At 45.4% G+C, this 18,756-nt stretch overlaps 1 protein-coding gene across 1 annotated transcript in view; it reads left to right on the top strand.

Annotated features, from left to right (window-relative positions):
- PYGB (glycogen phosphorylase B) overlaps nt 1-18,756 on the top strand; it is a 55,232-nt gene that overhangs the window by 5,924 nt on the left and 30,552 nt on the right. The window contains exon 2 of the mRNA XM_021078252.1: nt 13,541-13,642. Within this exon, the coding sequence (XP_020933911.1) occupies nt 13,541-13,642 (102 nt within the window). The remainder of the gene's footprint in view (nt 1-13,540; nt 13,643-18,756) is intronic.

The raw sequence follows: 18,756 nt of genomic DNA on the forward strand, positions 1-18,756 counted from the left end.
CAGGGATCAAATAGGCGCCGCCAGAGAGTCAGTGCTGGGTCATTAACCCAGTGTACCACAACTGGAACTCCTAGATGATTTTTTAAAAGTTTATTTTACATGATTTCAGACTTTAAAAAGTTGCAAGAATGATGCAAAGAATTCTCATGCTCTTCATCCAGATTCCCCAAACATGAAACATTTTTAATGTATTTGGTATGTCTGTCTTCCTGTATAAATATATTTTTTTCTCTCTAAACCATTCAAAAGTAAATTTTCGACTCGATATTCATTTCCCCCAAAAGATTCTAGTGTGTGATTTGGAAAATCAGAGAGACCCCTTTCTACAACCATAGCATTTAAAAAACTCAGGATGTTCACACTGATACAGTGCCATCATCTGAAGACTTTACTCAGCTTTGTCTGTTGTCCCCCTGATGAGACAAATAAGAAACTGAGAAACCTTTATAAGTTTATACCCCCCCCTTTTTTTTTCCTCAAACAGAACAGGCTCTAACTCATATGGAAACCCACACAGGTGATACATAGGTGGTTCTCCTACCGTGTGCAGAATGGGATTCTTTGGCTATAGGGAAGGGGAGTTAAATGAAAACAAATTCAGAAAGGTGATTGGAAACAGAAAAGTTTAGTTGGCAGTGTCTTCACCAGGGTCTTCTGGAGTAGGAATTATATGTAATTTCCGTTTTAGTGGAGTGTCTTTTCTTGGCCTTCGAAGCAGTGTTTATTTTTTTTTTTTCATTTTTCAAAGTTTTATTCAAGTATAGTTGATTTACAATGTGATAATTTCTGAATGAAGTGGTTTAGTTACACTCGTACACACCTACATTCTTTTTCAGCTTCTTTCCCCGTATAGAATATCCCAGAATGGAGCACCATTTAAAGGTGAAAATAGCTCTGGTTAAAACACTGACTTATAACCCTGAGTCACAGATGTAGTTGACAGGGTCCAGATCACTCAGTGTACATCGATTAGGCTCTGGCCCTCTGTCAGCAGTCAGGAGACGTGATGTGATCGAGGTGACTCTTGGTGGAGTTAACAGGAGGAGGGTAGAGGACTGTGAAAGTGATGTCGTGGAGCGCAGACTAAATGCTTCCTGCAGAACGAAGTGAGCTCTCGATCCCTGTCAGTTCTCAGGTTCTCTCCTTTCACAATGATTTACATTTCCTGATGGACCTTGAGCAGACAGACCTGTGTTCTCCTCAGCACCAGTACCTAATATAAAAAGAGGAAGTTTATGGGAGTTCCCGTTGTGGCTCAGCAGGTGAGGAACCTGACTGGTAACCACAAGGATGTGGGTTTGATCCCTGGCCTTGCTCATTGGGTTAAGGAGCTGGCGTTGCTGTGAGCTGTGGTGTAGGTCACAGATGTGGCTCAGATCCCATGTTGCTGTGGCTGGGGTGTAGGCTGGCAGCTATAGCTCCAATTCAACCTCTAGCCTGGGAATCTCCATATGTCTTGGGTGTGGCCTCAAAAAGACAAAAAAAAAAAAAAAAAAAAAAAAGAGGAAGTTTGTGATCCACAGGGAGAACAGAGCCTGCCACTCCGGTGAAGCCAGGTTTCCCAGGATCTGTACTGAAGGGAGTGAGTGTGAGTATCCTCCGAGAGCCAGCGCTGTGGGTGCCAGGATGGGTCGGCAAGGGCCAGCCAGAGCTTCCCCTCCCAAGCTGGCTTGGGCTGGTGTTGGTCAGCAGGCAGTCTGCTGTGGGTGCCACCTTGCCCCTGGGCCACCGCCAGGCAGCGCTGTGGGTCCTGGGCGCAGCTGATGCCACCCACCAGATCTGCCATAGGATCAGGTTCTAGCTATTGGAACCAGGGCCATGGTCTGTGTCACCCTGAGTGTTAGGGAAGTTCCTTCTTCCCTTTCCCTGCAGAGTGTTCAGACCCTTCTATTAGACCAGGATGCCAGGTGCACCTCAGGAGCAGAAAAGTAACTGGAGATCGTAGACAGTCCAATTCTTTGTCTCGGTTGTTGGACAGCAGCATAGCTCTACCTGTTGATAGTAAACTTCATTTTCGTTAACTCCTAAGATTCTTTAGATTAACACATTTGATATTTGTGCTGATCACGTTTTCATCTGTTTGTGTTGAAGAGCTTTGTTTATGCTTTTGTGCGATGTTACTTGTTGGTGTGGAGTTTGCATGTAATAAACCCAATTCTGTTTTTTTTGTTTTTTTGTTTTTTGTTTTTTGTTTGTCTTTTTTAGGACCACACCCAAGACATATGGAGGTTCCCAGACTAGGGGTCGAATCAGAGCTGTAGCTGCTGGCCAGCGCCACAGCCACGCCAGATCCTAGCCATGTCTGCCTACACCACAGCTCACAGCAATGCCAGATCCTTAACCCACTGATCGAGGCCAAGGGTCCGGTCTGTGTCCTCATGGATACTAATCAAATTCATTTCCGCTGAGCCACGACAGGAACTCCAATAAACCCAATTCTTAAAAATTTTAATGCCACCCCTGGGCCTCTTAGGCTTGTTATAGCCATATTGCAAAGAAGGGCCCCTGGAAGAAAGCCCAGTGACTTAACTCAGCCCCTACAGTTGCCTCCAAGCTGTGTGGTGTGTAAAGGGGTTCCTGCTCTCGTCAGGGGGAAGTGGGTCTGGTTTCAGACCAGCACTTAGTGCTCCCTGAGCCGGGTGGCCCTGCCCCCAGTCCACAGATGGTGTGCAGATGGTGAGCGGTCGGGTGGGGCTCCTGGAAAGTAGAAAGAGGCAGGGCGGGCCTGGGATGTTCTTGATTCTGCAGCAGCAGGGCTGGGCCAGGCCCATTGCAGGTGAGCCCCCAAGCCTGTGCCCTTAGAGTTGCCACCCTGTTAATCAGGTTCCGTACCCTTCCTGAAAATCTGGCCTGGTGAGGGCATCTCAGTCCAGGGTAGATATGGTGTTCTCAAGGACACACGTGACCAGGTCACCCCACTGGCTGGGGCAGGAACCAAGAGGGGACCCAGTCCACGTGGTTCAAAATCTGTGTGTCGTTGGCCTGCTTCCCAAACAAGCCTTCCCCGGCTTGATGGTTTCATGCTGAACCATCTTAAGCTGGGAAAACAAAATCAGCACATGTGAGGAAACAATCAAGGTTTCTCGTGTCACACAGACAAAAACAGCAACAGAAAACAGGGCCCAGACCTGGAGTCCAGAGCTCTGGCCAAGCAGGCCTGCAGCAGCTTGGGCACAGGGCTGACCTGGTCCATCTTTTCTGAGTGGACAGTGTTGGGAGGACCCTGGATGCCATGTTGCTCCTGCTGCGCAGCCCTGGACATCTGTGTTTACCTTGGAGGAAAATGAAAGTTTCAGAGGTTTTAAGACTGGACCCAGCATTTTGCGCCTCACAGCCGCCCCTTAGAAAAAGGCATAGTCAAGCTGTTTCCGTAGTGCTAGTTAAAAGTTGGAAAATCTAGCAGAAAGCTCAAACTACAACTTTTCAAATACATTTAAAGCCAAAATAAAAATATCTTTTTTTTTTCTTTTTAGGGCTGTGCCTGTGGCATGTGGAATTTCCCAGGCCGGGGTCAAATTGGAGATGCATCTGTGACCTACGCCACAGCAACACCAGATCCTTAACCCACTGAGTGAGGACAGGGAGCAAACCTGCATCCGCACAATGTCAGGTCCTTAGCCCACTGAACCACAATGGGAACTCTGGCAAAATAAAAAAAAAATCTTGATCTGTCTTGACCTGCCAGCATATTTATAAAACCTCTTGGGGAGATGGAGTTCCTGTTGTGGCTCAGTGGTTAACGAATCCGACTAGGAACCATGAGGTTGCGGGTTTGATCCCTGCCCTTGCTCAGTGGGTTAAGGATCTGGCATTGCCATGAGCTGTGGTATAGGCTGCAAACGCAGCTTGGATCCTGCATTGCCGTGGCTCTGGCGTAGGCTTGTGGCTACAGCTCCGATTCGACCCCTAGCCTGGGAACCTCCATATGCCATGGGTCGGCCCAAGAAATGGCAAAAAAGACAAAAAGAAAAGAAAACTAAACAAAATAAAAAAACAAAAAAACCCACAAAACCTCTTGGGGAGAATGCCAGAAGTAGCTGTGGGGAGAGAAACAGCTTCTGTGCATGCATAGAAAAAAGGGGTGGCTGTCTCAGACAGTGGTGTCATGGGGTGCTTCCACCTAGGGGCCTAAGCTGGATTAGAGGCAGCGGTGGTACCATGCTGGGGAGAGCCCATGTCAGAATCAAGAGGGTCCGGAGGAAGCCGAGGGCGTGGGCAGAAGCTGCACAGAGCAGAGCAGCCCTGCAGGTGATGCCTTACGCTGCAGTGTGATTTTGGTGCAGAGGACACTGGGGTCAGGATAGGAATTTGGAAGCTATATGTTCACTTGGTCAGAAAAGTGAAAAAAAGGCTGTCAAAGTCTGAACTTGGTATGCATGCGTGGTCTTTGGATTTGTAGATTTAATATGTGTGGAAAGTTTTCTTAAAATTTTGTTCTCAATATGTAATTTAACATTCAGTTTCTTTCTTCAGGGACACTAATTATGCAGATGTAAGGTGTTCTTTGTTTTCCTCGTGGCTTTTTTTCTCCCATTACAATCTCCCCCATTTTGTTTGCTTTTCCAGGCAGCTCTGTTTTTATTTTTAGCATTGCTGCTGTTTTGTATTCAGCGGTACCTCTGTTTCTGAGGTGCTTTTATCTCATTTATTTTATTTTTTTATTTTTATTTTCTCTCATTTTATTTCTTCCCCGAGCTCAGTTGGGTCCTTTTGTTACTGTATCAGTATTTCTTGATGTCTTGGATGAGTCTTGATGGATTTCATTTCTCCTCGGAAAATGCGGAGTGTTCTTTGCCCATGACATTTCCTGTCTGTCTGCTTGTTTTTATTTTCAGGGTGTAGATCCTGGGTGTCATGTCTGAGGGGAGGGAATTCCTCCTGAGCCAGTTGCTTACAGCTGCAGTGGGGCAGGGCCTGGCGTGCAGCACGGAGGGAGCAGCCTTCCCCAGTGTGTATGAATGTGCACGAGTGTGCATTCTGGGTATGAATGCATGTACATGTGTGAGTGTGCGGGCACCTGAGTGTGGAGTGCTCTGTCCTTTCCCCAGCTTCAGGAGGCACAGACTAGCAGTGGATGTCACCCTCGTCCCTGCCCTGCTGTTTAGGGTGGGGAGTGGTACAAGGGCAGTTTCTAGTCTAGTTTCCTCCCTCAATTTCTACCTCTGTTTTCTTAGGGTCAGTGAGCTTTAGGGGGAAGTGGGCAGATGTTTTTATTCAACTACCTTCACAACTGGAAGTATTCTATTTTATGCACAATATTTTTTGAGATAAAGTTCAGAGAGTGTATAGTTCACTCATTTAAAGTGCACCACTTGGAGTTCCTATTGTGGCTCAGCAGTAACGAACTCGACAAGTATCCATGAGGATGCAGGTTCGATCCCTGGCCTCGCCCTATGGGTTAAGGATCCAGCATTGCTGTGAGCTGTGGTGTAGGTCACAGACGAGGCTCGGCTCTGGTCTTTCTGTGACTGTGGTGTAGACTGGCAGCTGCAGCTTCAGTTTGACCTGGGAACTTACATATGCCTTGGATGTGGCCCTTAAAAGCAAAATAAATTTAAAAAGTATACAACTTATTCGTGGTTTTGGTAAGCTCCTGATCTGTGCAGCCATCACCACAATTGTAGAACATTTTCATTACCCCAGAAAGAAAGCCCACACTTTTTAACTATTTATTACCCACCCTTAGCCAAATACTGATCTGCTTGCTGCTTCTATAGATCTACCTGTATTCCACGTAAATAGAATTAGACGGCTCCTTTCATGTACTGTAATGTTTTCTAGGTTCATTCTCATTGCGGCTTTATCAGTACTTGACTCTTGTTTATGATGTAGTAATATCCCACTATATGGATATAGCACATTTTATATATCCGTTCACAAATTGATGGACGTTTGAGTTGTTTCCACCTTTGGCTGTTAAGTACAAGATTTTTTTTAGTGGACTCAGGTTTTCCTTTCTTTTGGATATATATCTGGGAGTGCACTTGCTGGGCCAGGGTAACACTTTAATATTTGAGGACATGCCAGACTGGTTTCCAAAGTAGCTGCACCATTTTACTTTCTCACCAGCTATTCTTCAGGGTTCTCATTTTTTCAGGTCCTAGCTAACACTCGTTATTATCTGATGAGTCTTTTTGGCCATGCCAAAAGTTCCCAGGCCAGAGATCAGACCCGTGCACAGTAGTGCTAGTGCCATATCCTTAACCCAGTGACCCACTAGGGGAACTCCTATCTGATGACTTACTGGGCATAGTCATACTAGTGGATGTGAAGTGGTATCTCATTGTGCTTTTTTGTTTTTTTTGGTTTTTTTTTTGCTTTTTAAGGCTGCACATGTGGCATATGAAAGTTCCCCAGGCTAGGGGTTGAATTGAGCTATAGCTGCTGGCCTGTGTGCCACAGCAACATGGGATCTGAGCCACATCTGTGACCTACAGCACCACTGGATCCTTGACCCTCTGAGCAAGTCCAGGGATTGAACCGGCATCCTCATGGATATTAGATTCGTGACACACTGAGCCACAGCGGGAACTCCTCATTGTGCTTTTGATTTGAATTTCCTTTATGATTAGTGATGTGAGGCCTCTTTTCGCAGTGCTTACTGGCAATTTGTATTTTCTTTGGGGAAGTGTCTGTCCAGTTCCTTTGCCTGGCCAACCACTGGGCTGTCTCCCCTCCGTACCTTCCCTTCCTCTCCCCTCCCTTTTTGCCACACCCACAGCACATGGAAGTTCCCAGGCCAGGGACTGAATCTGAGCCACAGCTGTGACGTACACCACAGCTGCAGCAACACTGGATCTGTAACCCACTGCATTGGGCAGGAGATTGAACCTAGCCTATGCCACTGCAGGGACAGCTTTGGATCCTTAACCCACTGTGCCACAGTGGGAATTCCTGGACTGTCTTTTTATTATTGAATTATATATATATTTCTGATACAAATTTCTTACTAGCTATATGATTTGCAAATATTTTCTCCCAGAAGAACAGAGCTGGAGGAATCAGGCTCCCTGATATCAGACTACACTACAAAGCTACAGTCATCAAAACAGTGTGGAACTGGCACAAAACAGACACATAGATCAGTGGAACAGGAAAGAAGGCCCAGAAATAAGCATACCTACTTATGGTCATTTATTCTAGGACAGAGGAGGCCACAGTATACACTTGGGAAAAGATAGTCTTCAATAAGGGTCCTGGGCAGCTACATGTAAAAGAATGAAATTAGATCATTCCCTCACACCATATATGAAAATAAACTCAAAATGGGGAGTTCCTGTTGTGGCTCAGCAGTAACGAACCCTACCACTATCCATGAGGATGCAGGTTCCATCCCTGGCTTTGCTCAGTGGATTAGGGATCTGGTGTTGCTGTGAGCTGTGGTGTAAGTCAGACAAGGCTCAGATCCCAAGTTGCTATGGCTGTGGTATATAGCTATAGCTCCCATTGGATCCCTAACTTGGGAACTTCCATATGCCATTTTGCAACCCTAAAAAGACGAAACAAAAAACAAAACCTCAGAATGGTTTAATGACTTAAATGTTAGACTGGAAACTATAAAACTCCTAGAAGAAAACATAGGCAGAACCCTCTTTGACATAAACTATAGCACTGCTCTTTTGGATCTCTTAAGGCAAAGAAAACAAAGGCAAAAATAAACAAATGAGACTTAATCAAACTTAAAAGCTTTTGTACAGCAAAGGAAACCATTGACAAAATGAAAAGACAGCCTACTGAATGGGAGAAGATATTTGGAAATGAAATGACTGATAAAGGGTTAATATCCAGCATATATAAACAGCTCATATGACTCAGTAATCAAAAAAAAAAAACCCTGATTACAAAATGAGAAGACCTCAAGAAATAGAAACAACAACAACAAAAAAAGACAAAAGACAAAAAAAAAAGACAAAACAAAAAAACAAAGGAGTTCCCGTCGTGGCGCAGTGGTTAACGAATCCGACTAGGAACCATGAGGGTGCGGGTTCGGTCCCTGCCCTTGCTCAGTGGGTTAACGATCCGGCGTTGCCGTGAGCTGTGGTGTAGGTTGCAGACGTGGCTCGGATCCCGCGTTGCTGTGGCTCTGGCGTAGGCCGGTGGCTACAGCTCCGATTCAACCCCAAGCCTGGGAACCTCCATATGCCGCGGGAGTGGCCCAAGAAATAGCAACAACAACAACAAAAAAAGACAAAAGACAAAAAAAAAAAAAAAAAAAAACAAAATGAGAAGACCTGAATAGTCATTTTTCCAAAGAAGATATATAGCTAGCCAACAGGCACATGAAAAGGCACTCAAAATCACTAATCACCAGAAAAATGCAAATCAAAATCACAGTGAGATATCACTTCACACCTCTCAGAATGTCTGTCATCACAGAAACCATAAGTAACAAGTGCTGGTGAGGATATGGAGAAAAGGGAATCCTTACGCTCTGTCCCTGGGAATGTAAATTGGTACAAAATTCAAAAGATTTTTGAAAAGATACATGCACCCCCGTGTTCATAGCAGCATTATTTACAGTAGCCAAGGCATGGAAGCAACCTATATGTCCATCGACAGAGGAATGAATAAAGAAGATGTGGTACATATACAATAAAATGCTATTTAGCTATAGAAAGAAAATCTTCCATTTGCAACAGCACAATGGACCTATAGGGTATTATGTTCAGTGAAATAAGTCAGAGAAAGACAAACACTGTATGTTATCACTTATGTGTGGAATCTAAAATATAAATGAATAAATATAACAATCCTGGTGTGTAGCACAGGGAGCTATAGTCATTTGTAATGGAACACGATGGAGGATAATGTGAGAAAAAGAATATGCGTATATTTATATGTATGACTGGGTCACTTTGTTGTACAGAAATGGACAGAACCTTGTAAATCAACTATAATAGAAAAGTTAAATTTTTTTTTTTTTTTTTTTTTGTCTTTTGTCTTTTTGGTTGTTGTTGCTATTTCTTGGGCTGCTCCCTCGGCAGATGGAGGTTCCCAGGCTAGGGGTCCAATCGGAGCTGTAGCCACCGGCCTACGCCAGAGCCACAGCAACGCGGGATCCGAGCCGCGTCTGCAACCTACACCACAGCTCACGGCAACGCCGGATCGTTAACCCACTGAGCAAGGGCAGGGACCGAACCCGCAACCTCATGGTTCCTAGTCGGATTCGTTAACCTCTGCGCCACGACGGGAACTCCAGAAAAGTTAAAATCTTAAACAGTAAAAATAAAGTGGAAACACAAAAACTACAACAAAATAGAAACAAACTTGAAGGTACAGAGAACAAAAGTGACCAGTGGGGAGGGGGGAAGGGAGTAATAGGTACAGACCACTATGTGTGAGATGGAGGGGCAACAGGGACACACTGACAGCACAGGGAACATGGTATTTTATAATAACTTTAAAAGGAGAATAATCTGTAAGAACAATGAAGCTTTATGTTGTATACCCAAAACTGATATTGTAAATCAATTATACTTCAATAAAAATTTTTGGTAGCTTTTCTTTTTTTACTTTCCTAATGTTATCAAATGTTTTAAATGTTGATGCAGTCTAGTTTATTTGTTTTTTAACTTGTGTTTTTCGCATCATGTCGAAAGAACCCATTGCCTAGAAGTTCCTCTTGTGGCTCAGTGGGTTATGGACCTGGCTCGTATCCATGAGGATGCAGGTTCGATCCCTGGCCTCGGTCAGTGGGTTAAGGGTCCAGCATTGCTGTGAGCTGTGGTGCAGGTTGCAGACTCGGCTCAGAGCCTGCGTTGCTGTGTGCTGTGGCTGTAGCTCCAATTCAACCCCTAGCCTGGCAACTTCCATATGCTGAAGGTACTGGGTCACTTTGCCCTAAAAAGCAAAAAGAGCAAAAGAAAAACCGTTGCCTAGTCACGGTCATGAGGATTTGCCACTGTGTTTTCTCCCAAGAATTTTATAGTTTTGGCTCTTACACTTAGGTCCTTGATCCGTTTCGAATTAATTTTTTGCATATGGTTTGAAAGAGGGGTCAAGCTTTAATCTTTTGCATGTGAATATCCAGTTGTCCTAGCTCCATTCATTGAAAAGACTTTTCCTCAGGGAATTATCCGGGCAGCCTCTTTGGAAGTCAGTTGACTATTAATGTGAGTCCCTGCAGTGAAGGGTATCAGAATTAGGGGCGTCTGCTCAGACCACCACAGTAATGGAATTCTCAGTCAGCCCCTGAAGCTGTGGCCAAGCCACCACCAAGCCAGGACTGAACAGCGGCTGCTGAGCCCATTCTGGTGACTCTTGTCCTCCTCTTCCTGCTGATTTATTAATTGGGATTCTTCTGTAAAGAAGCTTTTTTCCCTTCCCTCATCAAGGCCTTGCTCTTTTTATTTTAAGGGGAATTTCAAATGTTCATTATATTTCTTATGTTACTGGACAGTGATGCATTGAGCACATAGTCACGTAAAACTTGTGTAATTGAAAAATGACATTTGTAAATACCGATAAAGTTTCTAATGAAAGCTGTTACAGCCACTCCAAGACTTCTCTCTCTCTCTCTCTCTCTGTCTCTCTCTCTCTCTGTCTCTCTCTCTCTGTCTCTCTGTCTCTCTCTGTCTCTCTCTGTCTCTGTCTCTCTCTCTCTCTCTCTCTCTCTCTGTCTCTCTCTGTCTCTGTCTCTCTCTCTCTGTCTCTCTCTCTCTGTCTCTCTCTGTCTGTCTCTCTCTCTGTCTCTCTCTCTCTGTCTCTCTGTCTCTCTCTGTCTCTCTCTCTCTCTCTCTCTCTCTGTCTCTCTCTCTCTCTCTCTCTCTCTCTCTCTCTCGATTTTTAGGGCCGCACCCACGGCACATGGAGCTTCCCAGGCTAGGGCTCTAATCAGAGCTACAGCTGCCGGCCTACGTCACAGCCACAGCAACCTGGGATCTCAGCCTCGTCTGTGGCCTACACCACAGCTCACGGCGATGCCAGATCCTTAACCCACTGACTGAGACCAGGGATCAAACCCACGATCTCATGGTTACCAGTCAGATTTGTTGCCGCTGAGCCACGACGGGAACTCCCTCAAGACTTCTTTTCTTTCTCCCCCCCCCCCCCCGCCATTTTTTGATAATCATGAAAAATTTCAAGCTTACATGAGGTGCAGAAAATAATATAATGGATATTCCTGCACCTACCATCCACATTTAACAGATGTTAACATTTTGCCAAATTTGCTTCAAATTTTGCTTTAAAAAATCATGAAAATGACACTGCTATAGTTAAAGCTCCATGCTCTACCCTCAAGGTGGCAATTTTTTTATTTTGCTTTTGGGGGTTGCACCTGCAACATGTGGAAGTTCACAGGCAAGGGATTGAATTGTAGCCACAGCTGCCAGCCTGCACCACAACCACAGCAACTTGGGATCTGAGCTGAATCTGCAACCTACACCACAGCTTACCCACTGAGCGAGGCCAGGGATCAAACCCGAATCCTTGTGGGTACCAGTTGAGTTTGTAACCCAATGAGCCACAATGGGAACTCCACAGTTTTTTCTTTTTTTAAATCTTGAAGTGTAGTTGATTTACAATGTGTGAATTTCTCCTGTACAGCGAAGTGATTCAGTTATATATATACATACATACACACACATTCTTTTTTTTCTTTCTTTTTTTCTGCTTTTTAGGGCTGCACCTGTGGCATGTGGAAGTTTCCCAGCTAGGGGTTGAATCAGAGCTACAGCTGATGTCCTGTGCTGCAGGACAAAGTGGGATCTGAGCTGAGACTGCAGCCTACACAACAGCTCATGGCAACGCTGGATCCTTAACCCACTGAGCAAGGCCAGGGATTGATCCTGTGTCCTCATGGATACTAGTCAGATTTGTTTCTGCTACACCACAGCGGGAACTCCCGTAGTCTTTTCCATTATGGTTTATCATGGGGTATCAAATATAGTTCTCTGTGCTCTGCAGTAGGATCTTATTGTTTATCCATCCTGTATATGAGTTTGCCTCTGCTAATCCCAAATGCCCAATTCATCCCTCCCCCACCGACCCTCACCCCCAGCCCTGGCAATCACAAGTCTGTTTTCTATGTCTGTGGGTCTGTTTCTGTTCTGTAGATAGGTTTGTTTATGTCATATATTAGATTCCACATATAAGTGAGATCATATTATATTCGTCTTTATCTTTCTGATTTCAGTTAGTAAAATAATCTCTAGGTCAAGCCATGTTGCTGCAAATGGCATTTTTGTTCTTTTTATGGCTGAGTAGTATTCCATGATGTGTATGTACCACATCTTCTTAATCCATTCATCTGTTGATGTACATTTAGGTTGTTCCATGTCTTGGCTATTATGAATAGTGCTGTGGCGAACATGGAGGTGCATGTATCTTTTTGAATTATAGTTTTGTCCAGATATATGCCCAGGCGTGGAATTGCTGAATCATACGGCAACTCTATTTTCAGTTTTTTCGGGAACCTCCATAATGTTCTCCACAGTGGCTGTACCAACTTACATTTCCACCAGCAGTGTAGGAGCGTTCCCTTTTCTCTGAATCCTCTCCTTCATTTGTTATTTGTGGACTTTTTAATGATGGCCATTCTGGCTGTGAGGTGGTAGGTGATAACCTCATTGTAGTTCTGATTCGCATTTCTATAATAATTAGTGATGTTGAGCATCTTTTCATATCCCAGTTGGCTATCTGGGTGTTGTCTTTGGAGAAATGTCTATTTAGGTTTTCTGCCCATTTTTTGATTGGGACTTTCTTTTTTGTTGTTGTTGGGTTGCATGAACTGTTTGTATATTTTAGAAATAAAACTCTGTTGGTTGCATTGTTTGCAGTTGTCTCCCAGGCCATAGTCTTTGCGTTTTGTTCATGGTTCTTTGCTGTGCAAAAGCTTCAAAGTTGATTAGGTCCCGCTGTTTACTTTTGCTATTTCTTTTGCCAGGCCTTACTCTTGTTGGTGGGAGGCATCACGGGTCCTGTGTAGGAGTAGAACTCTGCAGGCAGGGTCTGGGCTTGGCCACTGCCTTCCTTGGCCTGCTGGATGGTCATAGGGGGCAGATGGTCCAGGCATGGGAGGTGCTAGAACCCTGTGTGACCCCAGTAAGTGCTGGTGGTGGTCCTCCTCATTGGGTTCAGTCCCCCACGGCCAGCAGATGGTCAGTGATGGATAGGAGTGTGTCCATCCATCTGTCCCGTGGTGCCAGCCATGCCGTTTGCCCTGATCTCCTAGTGTAGCGTCAGAAGCTGTTCACCGTGTGAGCGGTGTGGTCTCTTGCTCAAGGTTGTGGCTGGGATGAGGCCCTGCTAAGCTCAGCCTATCCTGGGGGCCCATTCCCTGCCCCCTGCCTCCCCCCAGCCCCCAGGGTGTTTCTTTCCCCTTGGCACCTCCAGAAAGGCGGTGAACAAACGCTGCTGTGGGAAGGGGCCTGAGAGGGGGGCCGCCCTGGAGAGCTGAGGTTGGCCGAGGTAGAGGGATGCCCTTGAGGCACGTGCAGAAGGTGCAGGGCTGACCTAGTGATGCCCTTGCTGTGCACTTGGCCGCAGTCCTCGTGTGGGGTGGATGCGCCATCTGAGCTGCTTCCTTTTGCCTCCTCAGCGCATCTATTATCTCTCCTTGGAGTTCTACATGGGCCGAACGCTGCAGAACACGATGGTGAACCTGGGCCTTCAGAATGCCTGCGACGAGGCCATCTACCAGGTACGGGCCGAGGGCTGGGGGGTGGGTTTCCCCAGAGAAGGGACCTGGGTGGCTGCTCCCCCTACAAGGAGGCTGGTTGCTGGTGAGGCCAAGGTTTTGAAGCGTCTAGACCGATGCCTCACTCATGCCTGCCCTGGGCAGGTTTACCACATGGCAGAAATGGCCAATATTGTCCCCTGTCTCCACTTCATCAAGCCGGTGACCCACATCCAGCTGCCCTCCCCAACCAGAACTCTGGCCGTTTCTTCCTCCTCAGGAGAAAAGTGGCCTCTGCCTAAGCACTTACTCACCTGGAAGCTTTATGCGGTCACAGTTCAGTTGCAGTGTTAGGGCAGAGCTGTCTCTGTCCCCCTCCTCCCCACCCCGGATGCTAGTGAGCATGGCAGCACTCCTGCCCTTGGGCACCTGCGTAGATGGGGCCATGCAGGGGCCCTCCCTTCCCCAGCACCTGCCTGCCTCTGCGTTGCTCTGGTTTGGTTTAGGGCTGGAGGTGCCCTGGGAGCCTTGCTGGTGCTCTGCAGGCACCCGCCTTCCCCAGGACTTTGGGAAGCCCAGCATCTGGGACAGGTAGTGTTGGTTGGCACAGTAAAAACTGGGGGGAAACATAGACTCCCCAAGTTAGGAATCTTAGGCTCAAAATTATCTAAAAGATAGAAGTTATGCTCCCTGGTGATTTGTCATCTGAGTTCCATTTACTGAATGTGAATGTAGCACATCTCTAAGGATCACAAAACTGCAGTAGCTGGCTCTTCAGTGGAATTTACAGTTGTATGAAGCTTTTCATTGTTCAAAACATTTTCTATGTGTACAATTCTACAGATAGTATTTTAGGGAATGTTTATACTGAAAATGTGCATTATGAGTTTATAATTTTTATCACACAAATAAGACATTAATTGTAGACACTTAGAAAATACAGGAAAGTGGAGTTCCCATCGTGGCGCAGTGGTTAACAAATCCAACTAGGAACCATGAGGTTCGATCCCTGGCCTTGCTCAGTGGGCCGGGAATCCAGCATTGCCGTAAGCTGTGGTGTGGGTCACAGATGCGGCTCAGATCTGGTGTTGTTGTGGCTGTGGTGTAGGCTGACAGCTGCAGCTCCGATTCAGCCCCTAGCCTGGGAACCTCCGTATGCTGTGAGAGCGACCGAAGAAAATGGCCAAAAAGACAAAAAGAAAAAAGAAAAGAAAATACAAGAAAGCCTATATCCTTTTAAACATTGCATTTTTTTTCCTCCTAAAAGTGGTATTTCATTTGCTGTTTAGCTTTTATTTAATTAATTTATTAATTAATTTATTTTAGGTTGCACCCTTGGCGTGTGGAAGTTCCTGGGCCAGGGATCACACCTGAGCCACAACAGTGACAATGCCAGATTCTTAACCCATGGAGCCATCAGGAAATTCCGCACTGTTTAGCTTTAATTCAGCTTGTGTTGGAAAGGTTTCCATGATGACGGAACTTGAGTCTCTTCAGGCCCACATTTGCCAGGCCATCCAGTCCTAAGGTGGCTGTCAGATGCTGGGTGGGCTTGGGTAACCCCCTCCTCCAGGCGCCTCCGTTACAACTCAGTGTCAGAAGTAAAACACCATGTAAACCAACAATAATGGAAAAAATAAAAGTCATTTAAAAAAAATAATAAAACACCACCACTACATCACCCCAGCTGGCCACTAAAAACTGGAAATTTAGAAAAAGCCACTCTTTCCTGATTGAGCTATCAAGGACACAGTTCACATTTTTTACTATGGAAATTTAAAATATACATGGAGGAGGGAGTTCCTGTCATGGCTCAGTGGAAATGAATCTGATTAAGAACCATGAGGTTGTGGGTTCGATCCCTGGCCTCACTCAGTGGGTTAAGGATCCAGCTTTGCCATGAGCTGTGGTGTAGGTCTCAGACATGGCTCGGATCCCGAGTTGCTGTGGCTCTGGAGTAGGCCGGCAGCTGTAGCTCCAATTCGACCCCTAGCCTAGGAACCTCCATATGCCGCAGGTGCAGCCCTAAAAAGAGAGAAATAAAATATATATGTAAATCTGGTGTTATGATCAACTTCTTCTACCTACATGTCACTGGCTTCCCCAGTCATCAAGCCCAGCTCATGGCCAGTCTTGTTTCTCTTATACTCCACCACTCCCAGGTTATTTAAGCCAATATCAAATACCATAGTATTTCACTTGTGAGTATTTTAACAGATGTTTCTAAAGATAGGGTCATACCAGTATGACCTTTAATATCAGTTTTCCAGGCAGTGTACAAATTTCTCCAATGGCCTTATAATTTTTTTTTTTTTTGTCTTTTGTCTTTTTTGGTTGTTGTTGTTGTTATTGTTGCTATTTCTTGGGCCGCTCCCGCGGCATATGGAGGTTCCCAGGCTAGGGGTTGAATCGGAGCTGTAGCCACCGGCCTACGCCAGAGCCACAGCAACGCGGGATCCGAGCCACGTCTGCAACCTACACCACAGCTCACGGCAACGCCGGATCGTTAACCCACTGAGCAAGGGCAGGGACCGAACCCGCACCCTCATGGTTCCTAGTCGGATTCGTTAACCACTGCGCCACGACGGGAACTCCTAATTTTTTTAATAGTATGTTCAGAAGCTTAGTTGCATTCGGTTGCTATGTCTCTTAAATCTCTCTTAGTCTGTGGGCTTCTCCTCTACTTTTCTGCCTTGCAGTTATTTGTTGAAACTCGGTTTGTCCTGTAGTGTTCCCAGCTGGTGTTTAACTTGCTGTTTTGTCCACAGGATGTTGCTTCCATCACTTGTACTCAGCATTGGTGGAGCCAGGGCATTTAGGCAAGAAAATGGAATGAGGCACCCAGGTTGGAAAAGAAGGGCAACTATCTCTATTTGCACATGACATGACCTAGAAAAGTCTAAGGAATCTAGTAAAAATGTACTAGTACAAATGAATGGGTTCAGCAGGATGAAGATCAGAATACAGAAATCAGTTGTATTTTTAGATCCCTGCAATGACCAATCCTAAAATGAAATTAAAAAAACAATTCCAGGGAGTTGCCATTGTGCCTCAGCTGGTTAAGAACCCGACATAGTGTCTGTGAGGATGTAGGTTCAATCCCTGGCCTTGCTCAGTAGGTTAAAGATCAGGCACTGCCACAAGCTGCATTGTAGGTCGCAGATGTGGCTGATCTGATTGCCGTGGCTGTGGTATAGGCCAGCAACTGTAGCTCCATTTCAAATCTTAGCCTGGGAACGTCCACAGGTGTGGCCCTAAAAAGAAAAAAATTCCACTTAAGATACCATCAAAAAGAATAAAATACTTGGAAATAAATTCCCCAAAGAGGTGCAAACTTACATTCTGAAAACTATAGAACATTGTTGAGAGAAAGAAAACCTCAGAATGGAAGGTCATCCCCTGTTCATGGCTTGGAAGGTGGTAGTCCTCCCCAAACTGACCTGCAGACTCATTGCCGCCCCCAATAAAATTCCAGTTGGCTTTTTTGCAGAGATTGACAAGCTGATTTTTTTCTTTTGGGCCACACCTGTGGCATACAGAACTTCCAGGGCCCGGGATCAGACCCACGCCACAGCTGCGATATCACCAATCCTTAATCTGCTGCTCTACAAGGAACTCCCCGATTTTAAAATCCAGATGCAAATGCAACAGACCAGGATTAATTAGAACATCTTGAAAAAGAACAAAGTTGGAGGACTCACTTCCAGGTTCAAAACTCACTGTAGTCAGGACTGTATGGCCTGAGGACAGACAGCAGTGGAATAGAACTGAGAGTCAGAAATTAACTCTCATATTTATAGTTGAAGTTTTTTTTCCGATTTTAAAAAAATTGAGGTGAAATACACAAACTTAGCATCTTAATTATCTTTTAGTATAAGTTCAATGCTAATAAGTCCATTTTGTGTCATTGTGCCACTGTCACCACCATGTCTCCAGAACATCTTGTGAAACTGAGACACACCCATTACACACCAACTCCCATCCTCTCTCCCCCTGCCCGTGACAGCCACTGTCCAACTTTCTGTCTCAGAATTTGATAGTCAGGTACCTCACAGAAGTGAAAGCGTATGATGTTTGTCTTTTTTGTGACCATCTTCATATCTTTAGGGATCATCCTGTAACATGTCAGAATCTTTTTGAAGCTAGATGAATATTCTTCTATTACGTATATAGCACATTTTGTTTATCCATCATCTTCTGATAGCCACTTGGATTGCTTCATTCAGCCTTTTATTGATGGGAATGATGCTGGTGTGGACACGAGTACAGATACGCCTCTGCAAAGCGTATCTTGCAGTTGCTTGCACTTCTTTTGTGCATATTCCTAGAAGTGGAATTACTGGATCATGGTCAATCTGTTCGACTTCCTTTTTTTATTTCTTTTTTGGCTGCCCTGTGGCATATGGAGTTCCCAGGCCAGGGGTCAGATCACCTTTGACCTATGCTGCAGCTGCAGCAATGCCAGATCCGTAACCCACTGTTGAGGCCAGGGATCAAAACTGTATCCCAGCACTCCAGAGACACCATAGTGCCACAGCAGGAACTCCACTCCAAACCTTTTTTTTTTTTTTTTTTTTTTTTTTGGCTGCATCCTTGGCATGTGGAAGCTCCTGGGCCAGGGATGGAACCCATGTCACAGCAGTGGCAATGCCAGGTCCTTAACCTGCTATGCCACATGGGAACTCCCTGTGTTTAACTTTTTGAGAGACCACACAGTTTTCCACAGCAGCTGCACCATTTTTTTTTTAATTTTTATTTATTTGCTTATTTTTTTTTGTCTTTTGTCTATTGAGGGCCACACCCGTGGCATATGGAGATTCCCAGGCTAGGGGTTGAATCAGAGCTGTTGCTGCTGGCCAACGCCAGATCCGAGCTGAGCCTTCAGCCCTACATCATAGCTCAAGGCAACGCCAGATCCTCAACCCACTGAGCAAGGCCAGGGATCAAACCTGCAACCTCATGGTTCTTAGTCAGATTCGTTTCCGCTGAGCCAACGGGAACTCCAAGCTGCACCATTTTATATTCTCACAGTCACAAGGGCTCCACTGTCTCCACCCTCACAAATACTTGTTTCTTTCTTCCTTCCCCGCTTCCTTCCTTCTTTCTTTTTCCTTGATAGTAGCCATTCTCATGGCTGT

This window comes from Sus scrofa, chromosome 17, assembly GCF_000003025.6.
Source record: "Sus scrofa isolate TJ Tabasco breed Duroc chromosome 17, Sscrofa11.1, whole genome shotgun sequence".
NCBI classification, from domain to species: Eukaryota; Metazoa; Chordata; class Mammalia; order Artiodactyla; family Suidae; genus Sus; species Sus scrofa.